General features: G+C 36.0%; 1 protein-coding gene across 1 annotated transcript; it reads right to left on the bottom strand.

The window, feature by feature from the left end:
• Positions 1-330: 330 nt before the first annotated feature.
• Positions 331-10,184, bottom strand: LOC129274471 (ras-like protein family member 10A). The gene has a single exon (XM_064111853.1). It carries the CDS (start codon positions 6,589-6,591, stop codon positions 5,827-5,829), a length of 765 nt encoding a protein of 254 aa, XP_063967923.1. The 5' UTR covers positions 6,592-10,184; the 3' UTR covers positions 331-5,826.
• Positions 10,185-10,386: the final 202 nt, after the last annotated feature.

Genomic DNA, 10,386 nt, shown 5'->3' with positions numbered 1-10,386 from the left:
TTTAATTGAGGGTCTTTCTTGTATTAAACGGCACGAATATCATCTTGCGCTTATCTTGATGGTGTGAAAAATAAAAGGAGAAACGGCGTAAAGTTTTGACCCATGGGTTCGAGTCCCAATCACGGCTCCTTGAGCAAGGCATTTACTTGCAGTGTTCTTTCATAATGAAAAATGCTCTAAGCATAATTTGTACCTGAATTATGCCCTTAGTACATAATAAGGAAATGAATGGAGGAATACATGACTGAATACATATTTTATTGGTTTTACCTCAAAAACATTGCACCTTTTCTTCGTCACTTTTTTCGAAAATGAAAACAACGTCTCATATTCATTGTTCCAGCTATCGTCTTTTATTAATACACTTTTTTTCTAGTGAAGTAAGAATTCAAATATTATTTCTATTTAATACCATCAAAAGTTGTCACAAAAAAGGCTCTCACTTTCAACATAAACATGATAAAACTATCAAACAAACATGGGAAATCAATATAGCAGGTCACGTTACGGTAGGCCTAATCATCTATGAAGCATTTTAGAAACTATCTTTTGGATACAGGATTTTGTGCAAAGTTCACTCCGAAAAATCTCGGGTCAAATTTGACGCCAAAACCATTTCTGATGATGCGACAACCCGTGTCAGGTAAAAAAAATATATAAAATGACCTGGAATAAGGTCCAATATGACACAGAAAGGCTCAGATCTAATCCAGGAAAGGTCAACCGATTGGATCTTATTCCGGGTCATATTCTTGACACGTAATGTGTTCTGGCAACAGCAGACCCGGATTCATGGTCAAGTTTACCCGGGATGATGATTAGAGGGTAGTTTATAAGCACGTGTTCTTTCGTTGATATTCACCTTTTAAATCTTTCATAAATCTTGCAAATCATTTTCCAATCTGCAAATTATTTCAGGTCGGCTCCTTGTATCAATCGATATATTTATATATATATATATATATATACTTTTCATCCTATCTCGTCTTTCCATTTCAATCTTTCTGCCTGAATTTCCTTCCCTTCTTCATTTTACACATGGTGAACCGTAAACCTTCTCCACGTTATATATATATATATTGGCTATAGAGGATATTGATTCTATCAGTTTTATATTTCTAACATTAGTCTACAGTCAATTGCAAAATACGTTCGTTTCTTGCAACAATTCTAAGATCGTCGAATATGGGATCAAATACTATGGGTTATAATTAAGTAAAGATTGTGCGTTATACATTGCTGCTTATATAGTGGGATGAATTTTATAAGCTATAATTGACTTATGCATTCTATAATATAATTGTGAAGAACGCTTATATATATTAAGAGATTGTCTGACCATTTATGGTTTAAGATTGTTTACAGGCCAAGCTAATATATTCGTTAACAGCACTCTGGAAAAAAACAATACCCACCATAATCACCACATTTTTAGAAAGCTTTATTTAAATGCAAGTATAATACACACAAACTAATCCCGCGTCCATAAACGGGTAACATGACGCCGCAAAAAAGCAATCTTCTCATTTCGTAAAAACAAATCCATTATAGCGTATATCTCCAAGAATTTGATTTATTGAATTTCATTTGTAGCGAGCCAGGAACTATAGAGATAGAGAGCGAGAGGGGGAGATCGAAAGGGAACAAAATCAAGTTGATAGGAATATTTCGAGAGGGGAGAGAGAGAGAGAGAGAGAGGGGGAGGGGGAGATAAGGATGGGTGAAGGAGAAACAGAAAGATGGACAGATAAAAAGCAAAAAGACAGAGGGGTAAGATGAGTTGAATGTGGATGAGGACGTGTGGTTTTAACATAATTCCTATATGAGAGGAATGGTGCACTCGGGAGTGCACTTAAAGGGAACGCCTCGCATGAAGAACACAATTTTTTACGTATCCCATATGCTACTAAAATTAGGGTTATCATTACTAAGTAACATTACATATGTTCTTTTCCCTCTTTCTATTTAGTTTCATTGCGTTATAATTTTGTCTCCATGCAATAGTCGTTTTTTTCTTCATTTGACAGAAAGGTCTAAATCTTACCTACATTATTTTGTACATGCATAAATATAGGCATTTACTTTCTTTGATATTACATGGGCAAAATGTGATTAGTAACAATGCTTTAGTCTTTGATTCTTTAGACAAAATAATGATTTGTTGATAGTATACAACAAAATTTGGTCCTGGAAAGAAGCATATTGATGCTTGAATAAAGTCATGCTTAGATCATCTATATTGCTATAGGTCTGAAGCTTCAAAATGATACTAACTATTCATCACAAAAAGATAAACACATGCAGCATTTTTCTTTAGTCTTACAAACGCAAGTAAAACATGGTAAAATAAGAGAATATTCACAAATAGGGCCTATAGAAATAGCTCTCACTAATGGATGATTCAAAGACCTTTCGAGTAGTTGGGAATGAACAACGGGGAATAAAGGTTTAGTTTGCCATAGGGGGGAAGGAAAATTTATTATGCGCATCGGACGTACCACACTGCATGCAGACATGTATAATACATAATATTATATTGTTTTATGCATAATGCCACCGAAAAATGGCGCGAATTGGGTCAGAAAAATTGTATCTGGCCTGGAGGAAGCGATACACACATGAAGTCAGACCAAAAGCTGGCTTTTTTTCATTTCGACGTGGTTCTTGATTTAGGAGAAACGTTTGCCAATAAGAAATGTACAAAAGTGGGCATGGTTAAGCTTTTTCTTCAGTGGGAATATCAATGGATACATGAAATTTCATGCATTGTTATATTTTATTTGGCAGAATAAATATTTTGGTTATAAATTTTACTTAAAGAAAAAAATATATATGTGTGTGCGTAATATATATATATACATATATATATTCATAAATACATTATATTCGGAGAATGAAGTACGCGCTGCCTTAAAAATTAGCCTGATCTCGAATTGAATCGTCTACAATTTTAATTTTATCAAATTCTTTTTATCAATTGCTGTTTCACATGAAATCTAAATAGAAAAAGTCAGAAATTACCACAATATTAAACTTACAGCTCACACAAGTTTAATCGATTATGGTTATGAAATTGGAAAGAAAGAGCCCACCCACAAAGATACTAATCGTCATTCTTATCCCAGGCTTTTTTATTTATCCCCCATTATCCCCCATATCGTGCTAACCATTGTCAATATACTCAAATGTATTAATCACAAAGTGTTACGAATCTCCCTCTCTTCAATTTTGTTCGAACCATTACTGTCTCAAATCGAATCGATTCAATTTATCAAATAAAAGGGATCGGGGAAGGTCACTTTATTTTTGTAACTGATATCAAATTACAGATGGCCGAAAAATATTAGATGCTTTGAGGACCCCACTGGAAATAAGCTTTCGAGAATTCGTGGGTCATCCTGTGCAAGCCTGTTGTTTTTTAAAATGCGACTTATGTTGTGGAACCTTGCCAAATCAAATCAAATCACATCAATAGGATGCACAGACCTATTATATGCCCTCATAGCAATCAGTCCCTAAACAACAATTGTCAAACAAGATGATTTTTTCAACATACACATTATCAACCAATCAGAACTGTTAATTGATTGAAATTATGTGTGTTACAGAGCTCAGGTAGTGTTTCAAAAAGGTGTTTGTAACACTCCACAACGTATTCACAAGTAAAATATTACAAACCAAATTGTTTCTCTAACGATCTTTAGTCGCATTAACTCAATTTTGAATATCTTGACTATGATTGAATATTTTTTTTCAATTAAAACACATTTCCGGGGCAAAAGATGTAAATCACTTGATATCAGGTCATTATGTGTCACATTTTCCCGCTTCAAACCCAATGTTTTAAAGTATGAAGAATATATCTGAAATGACTTAATTTAAGCTGTGATAAATAACAAACTGTTATGTTAACTATAAGACTAACTGTTACACTTCGTAATTCCGAAGGTTCGTAATTCCGAAGGTTCTTTATTCCGAAGGTTCGTAATTCCGAAACACGTACATTGCCTATACCTCGATGTTCGTTAATCCGAAAACGTAAAAGGGTTCGTTAATCCGAACATTTGTGGCGTTATTACAAAGGTTCGTTATTCCGAAGGTTCGATAATCCGAAAACGAAATAAGGTTCGATGTTCCGAAGGTTCGTTTATCCGAAAACGAAATAAGGTTCGTTGTTCCGAAGGTTCGTTAATCCGAAAACGAAATAAAGTTAGTTAATCATTTAGTTTTCGGACTAACGAACCTTCGGAATTACGAACCTCAATTCGTTTTCGGACTAACAAACCTTCGGAATTACGAACCTTCGGAAATATGAACCTTCGGAATAACGAACCTTCGGAATATCCGAACCTTCGGAATAACGAAGCTTCGGAATTATGAATGTATGCGGATTAGGTTCTCGACCTTAAAATTTCAGCATGAATTATGAGACTTAAATGAATGATAAATCTGTTTGGGATTTTTATATTCCAGTTGTTTCTAGATTCGAAATACCCAGATCCATGGGACTCCATCTCAAGTAATTAAAAGTTTCATAAAAATAACAAATTCAACCAACTTGGAACTTTCTAAGGAAGAGGATAGAACGAAGGAGATACGTGAATGGTCGGCCCATCTTCCAAGGATGTGAACTTTTCAACATGGAAATCACTTTTCCGTTTCATTTGAACACTCATTTACAAAGGGGTTTTCTTTATGATACATTAAGCATCTTAATATTGTTGTATGTTCATAAAAAGAAATGACCCTCATTCGTTAGTTTTAGGGCAAGCTAAATAATCCTATATTCGACCTACTCTAAAACTATCATTCAGTTTGCTATTAAGAGGTTTTAGGATACAAATAAGAAGAATAATTGCACGTATTGTGCTTTATTATTTCAATAATATTGCTTTTGGATTTTTATCTATTCTACTACGCGTTTTTATTTAACTTGACAATAGCAAAATCTACTTAATTCATATACGCAACGACCAAACATAATTACGTAACAAAGACAATTGCACTTGTACATTCGTATTTTAAATTCTTTCTTTTATACCTAACAAATACATTGAATCCTAATTTCTTGGTCCATTTTGAAACATACCATATAAATACGCTTTTATTGAACTCTTTGGTTGAAAATGTATGAAGCACATTTGAACTAAGTTTTAACAAACTATCTAAAAACTATCCACAATGAGAATCATAGTACGCACACGATTTATTGATTGATTGATTGACCGCTGACTGATTGATTGATTTCAAGTACAAACGTTCAATCACCAAAAAATCATTTTTTTTTTAATTGTTATAGAAAACTTCCAAAATGTACGATCCATTGAATAAATCTGATATCATCTTTCTTTCGCTTGAAGTGAATATTTGATTTACACAATTTATGTGATAAGTATACCTTTGGAGAAGGAAATACATTAATAGAGAAGAAATATAATACATTTCAATTCAAGTTATCAAGTTAGAGAAAGATACATTGATGTTCACCAAACTTCCCCTTATAACATCAATCCCTGGATCCATTTTACCATCCTTATCATTTTCTTGTTACACCAAATCGTTTTCACTGATAACTTACAAAAGTGACTTACATAAGAGTTGTGAGTCGCTGCGAACAATAATGGCATATGAGTATAAGACCGCATTTTTATAAGGTTTCTTCTTTGGGGAAAAAACAAAGGTAAAGAAATAAACCGTGACAAACTAAACTCACTTCCTAATACAATGAAAAGATAACTTGTGTAAAGAAGGAGACATGGAATGAATAACCTCATAACTAATCCTTAAAACTCCAAGTCCCTTACCAGAACGGACCACTTCTTAATATCACATTATATTACACACCCCGCACTGTCTCCAAGCGCGTAGAGGTATCCGATATGCCGAAGACTGTCCTTCTTTATTGTTCCCACCTACTGTTACTACCCGAACAACCTCATTGAAGAGAGAAGCAACATGCCAATTGAACTTGGCCGAACATTCCACATAGGAACATTTCCACGTCTTCCTAACCATTTGAGAGATATGGCGTCTAGGTACCCTTGACATTCTCTGTAAATCTTGTTTATTGCCTACTACGATCATGGGTACCTCGTATCCTATGGAATCAGAATCAAAACAGTCCAGAATATGTTCTCGCAGATCCTTGATGTACTGGAAGCTCTCCGGTGCAGTGATGTCATATACAAAGATGAGAACAGAGGCCGTCCCTATGGCGTTGGCATAGGATTGTAGTTCTTCCCATGTGCAAGACGCGGCAGCCCGCCTGCAGGCACGCCCATCTAACGGGGAATAAGGTATGACCGGCATATCAACTATACTCATCTCATAAATCTGTTCGTTTGCGATAACAGCGGAGGTGTATACGCATGGCTTGGTGGTGGATCGGTATCGAGATGGCAGTTGACATCGTGCAAACTGCTCTACAATCGATGTCTTCCCAACACCGGGACCACCTATAAGCACTACATCAATTTGGCTCTGTTCCGCAGGGGGAGGACTAGACCCTGGGCCACCGCCGCCCCCAGTCACGCGGCCACCGCGGTCCTCCGTGTCTGACTTGGACCCCTCCGAACCCAGGTCGTCTCGCATTTGCGTCTACTTTAGAGAAAAGGGGGAAAAGAAACCCATCAAATTAGAAACCACTTCTATGTGAAATATTCTCAGCTTCCTTTTTGGTAACCTATTTCATTATTACATGGCTGAGAAAGCGTCGAACAGCGTGCAAATAAGTCCATCAACTACTTGGACAAGAACATGTACGAAAGATCATAAAGTAGGTTAAACATTTCATAACGTTTTATTTGGTCAATCATTCATATACGCGAATCCTTGCAGTGCTAAGAACTCCTGGAAAGTGAGAATGTCCTCTAACAAACAAAAAGGGGAAAACCAATCCGTTAAATAGCGTGCATCTGCAAATGGAATAGCTGGAGAATATCATGTTCCTTTTTGTTGAAAAAAGAAGAAGAAATCATCACTTTTAATGCAATGAAAAATGTGTGGATCATTAATCACATACACTTCCAAAGATAGCAGATGGTTGTGCCTTGTGAAGTTCATATAAAATCTCCCATCTTGTGATACAGACTTACTTTCTCTTCTATGTGTCTGCTTGATAAGTCTATATGATAGGTTCGATGTACTGATGATTTATAAAGAGAAACAGGTACGTCTACCCGATAGTGACGGATGGAAAATTTTCATGTTCAAATTACATCTTATATGATGAGGTTTATTAAAGTTGGGTGAAAAATATAAGAATGACATTCAGCCAATAAATTTGTATATATATATATAATGAATGGTATATACAGCTCCTGTGGCAGGTGTCTGCAAGGTAGTTTTGCCGTTAACGATTCACGAATCCACCAAAATTATCTCATAAATGTATTCGGTAACTTCCTTTGCACGAATGTCGCAGGTGTTTCGAAAGCTCAAGAGGTAAAATGAAAAATCAGACTCGCAGAATGTCTATAATGCGCTTTAAAATATGTTCAATCGTTACTTGCCTCCAAATAAACAATTAAATGGAAAATCCACAGTTTCATCTTATTGCTTTGATAGCTATACTGCAATGTGAGCGTGAAGTGTTGACACCTAATAATTGTTCGACGCCTTTCCCATTGATATCTCAGAATGATGTGAGCCAGCATTTATAAACCACTCGAGTGAGATCATTCATTGGCTGCATTCCGAGAGAGAACAGAAGGGATAATGTGTCATCATTAATTTCGCTTCGTGGAATAAACAACAGTATGCTAATATAATGCAGATGTAAGCAATCCTTCAAGAATCGATACATTTGAGGATGCAGTCCAAGGTGGATCGATAGCTAGGTATGTCAAGGCTTGTGCGCTGACAGGGAGCGAGGTAAACTCTCTTGGCAAAGTAGACAGGTGACAGGCTTTCTGAGCTGGTTGAAGATCAAAACCAACAAACTCGATCGCAGCGTAAAGAAAGGTCAAGTAAGTCAAATCTCATTATACGATATCCTCAAAAATAGAAGAACCAATCTTTCCCAACTGGAGCACTTTTACGGGAAGCAGAAGGTAACATCATTTTGAACGCAACGAATGAACTTTTTCCTATGATTATGACTATAATCATGATAACAGCAGTGTGTTTTTCATGACACAACCTGTTCAAATGATTTGTAGACAATGCTGAATTCACATTTATGCTTCCTTAAACAAAATATAGTCGAATTTGAAGTAAAGACGTCATAATTAAGAGAAGATTCCACTTTTTTCCTGTCTCTTGCGTTAATAAGATAGGGTATTTCTACAATGAGGTATTTTTATTATTTTTCTTCAGTTTGAATATTCTTGAAACATTTACAATCCACTGTATTCTCCTTTAGGAGGGTTTCATAATGATCCAAGAGGAGTTGATGGATATTTTTCCAAGCTTTTGATCCGTTTACCTGCTAAGGGTTATTATGTTATTCGTGCAGCTTTCATTGAGAATTAATACGTCAGTATATAGGCCAATTTTAAAGAGAGCGGTGATTACTTTAAACCAGAAATATGAATTAACTCCTTGATGAATCAATGCGAAACAATTAAACAATAAACGTTTGCTCTTTAACGAGTATGTGATGCTATCCTACAGTTCATCCAATACATTTCGATGACTTTGTCTTGTAAATTGAGAGGATTTCGACATCATACATTATATATGAGACAAAATTGTTTTTCCTTCTTAATTCATTCAGCATCCTGGGGTATACTTCCACGAAAAAAAATGAACAACGGGAAAAACATACGACGTATATTCCTCGGATGGAATAAAAGAAGAGCAAGAAAAGCCTTGAAGTGTAGTGGCTTCCCAGTTGGCCACTAGTGCTTGCTATCCCGCGACCGTGCCGTCTGCTTTCGTGATTTAAGTGTCCTTAGTGAAATTCATGAAAACAGACAAATTAGAGGACAAGTACTCCCTGATGCCACGCTGACCTTTTACTATGTAGACCTTTACCCCATTCAAAACAAACACGAATAAAAGAAAGAAACCACAAACTCCTTTATATTAACCTGGATTCTTGTCGAGGGTTGGTATCTCACTGGAGCCTAAACACGATCTACTGTAGATATCAACTCATCACTTTGGCTACCTCTAACATACATGCATTATTAAGTTGTATAGTAGTCCAAGCGGTCGTGTCCGCTTCATGTGTGCGAGCTCGTTCCTTGTGTGAAGCCGTGGAGCTTGGGTTACAAGTACGGCCGCGGGATAGAAGCTTCGGTCGCACAAATCAAATTCGCTTGCATTTTCAGCCGAGCTCTCGCCGGTATATGTCATCGCCTCTGAGCCGAGTTTCTGTTATCTTCTGAGATGTGGCTTGCTTTTCTCACAGGAGCAGCAGCTCATCCTCATTAACATAGATCTACATTACATTTCCTACCCTTTTTGATATACGGCTTCCTCCCGAATCGATTGTCTGGCATTTTTGCCATGAAATGTTGTGCTTTCAGAAGTTTCCTATATAGTTAGTATTGCAAGCTGACGTGAGGCCTGCATAGAAGCTCATCGGAATGGTAACCTATCAAATAAAAAAAAACTGATACACATGCAAAAATTGAAAAAGCATAGTTTTGGGGTTAGCCAGTAAGTAGAAAGGCTGATGGTATTTTCAATCACAAAGACCTATATATATATATGACCAGCCCTTATAATTGAGCAAACAAACAATGACGTAAAATCCTTTAGATTGCCAGCTTTGACACGAACCATTTTCCTTAAGGGAAATGGTACTTTAGTGTTTAAGAAGGCGACACAGTTTTTTTTAGGTATAGCATTAACTACTTGATGTAAGGTATATTTTATCTATCTCATATCAAAATTCCACAATTTTCTCTTTCCCTCTCTCTCTCTCTCTCTTTCCCTTTGTCTCATTCTTAGTTTCTTTTACTAACTCACCAGGCACAGCGATAATTGTTTTGTTTCATTTTCTCGCCCTCTATCTTTCTAAGTCTTTCCCCTTTTTCTGACTTTTTTGTCTGTAACGCATCATGCCTATCACCCCTCTCTCCATCTCTTTCAAGTTCCCCACCAGATCAAGAGATGCTAGTGACCTTGATTGGTGCAGTATTCTGGTTTTATCATAATAATATAGAATTTTGTGAATATGATGCCGTAATATGTAAATTGTATGCCTGAATATTTCTTTCTAAGTTGTTATCTTCAGACCCGTAATAAAGGATTGTTTTATTGTTTCGATACATTAGTTTTATGCTTATATGAGTATAAAGCTTTAAATCAAGTAGATAGAAATTGTGTCTACTCTAACCTTACTTGCATTCCAATAATGTTCTTTATTTAAAAAACACACCGCACAATATAGTGCTAGGATTTAAGTAACACTTAAAGTAGCTTTAAGTTTGTTTT

The sequence above is a fragment of the Lytechinus pictus genome, chromosome 2 (genome assembly GCF_037042905.1).
Source record: "Lytechinus pictus isolate F3 Inbred chromosome 2, Lp3.0, whole genome shotgun sequence".
Taxonomy (NCBI): Eukaryota; Metazoa; Echinodermata; class Echinoidea; order Temnopleuroida; family Toxopneustidae; genus Lytechinus; species Lytechinus pictus.
This window is presented reverse-complemented; position numbering and strand designations above follow the sequence as displayed.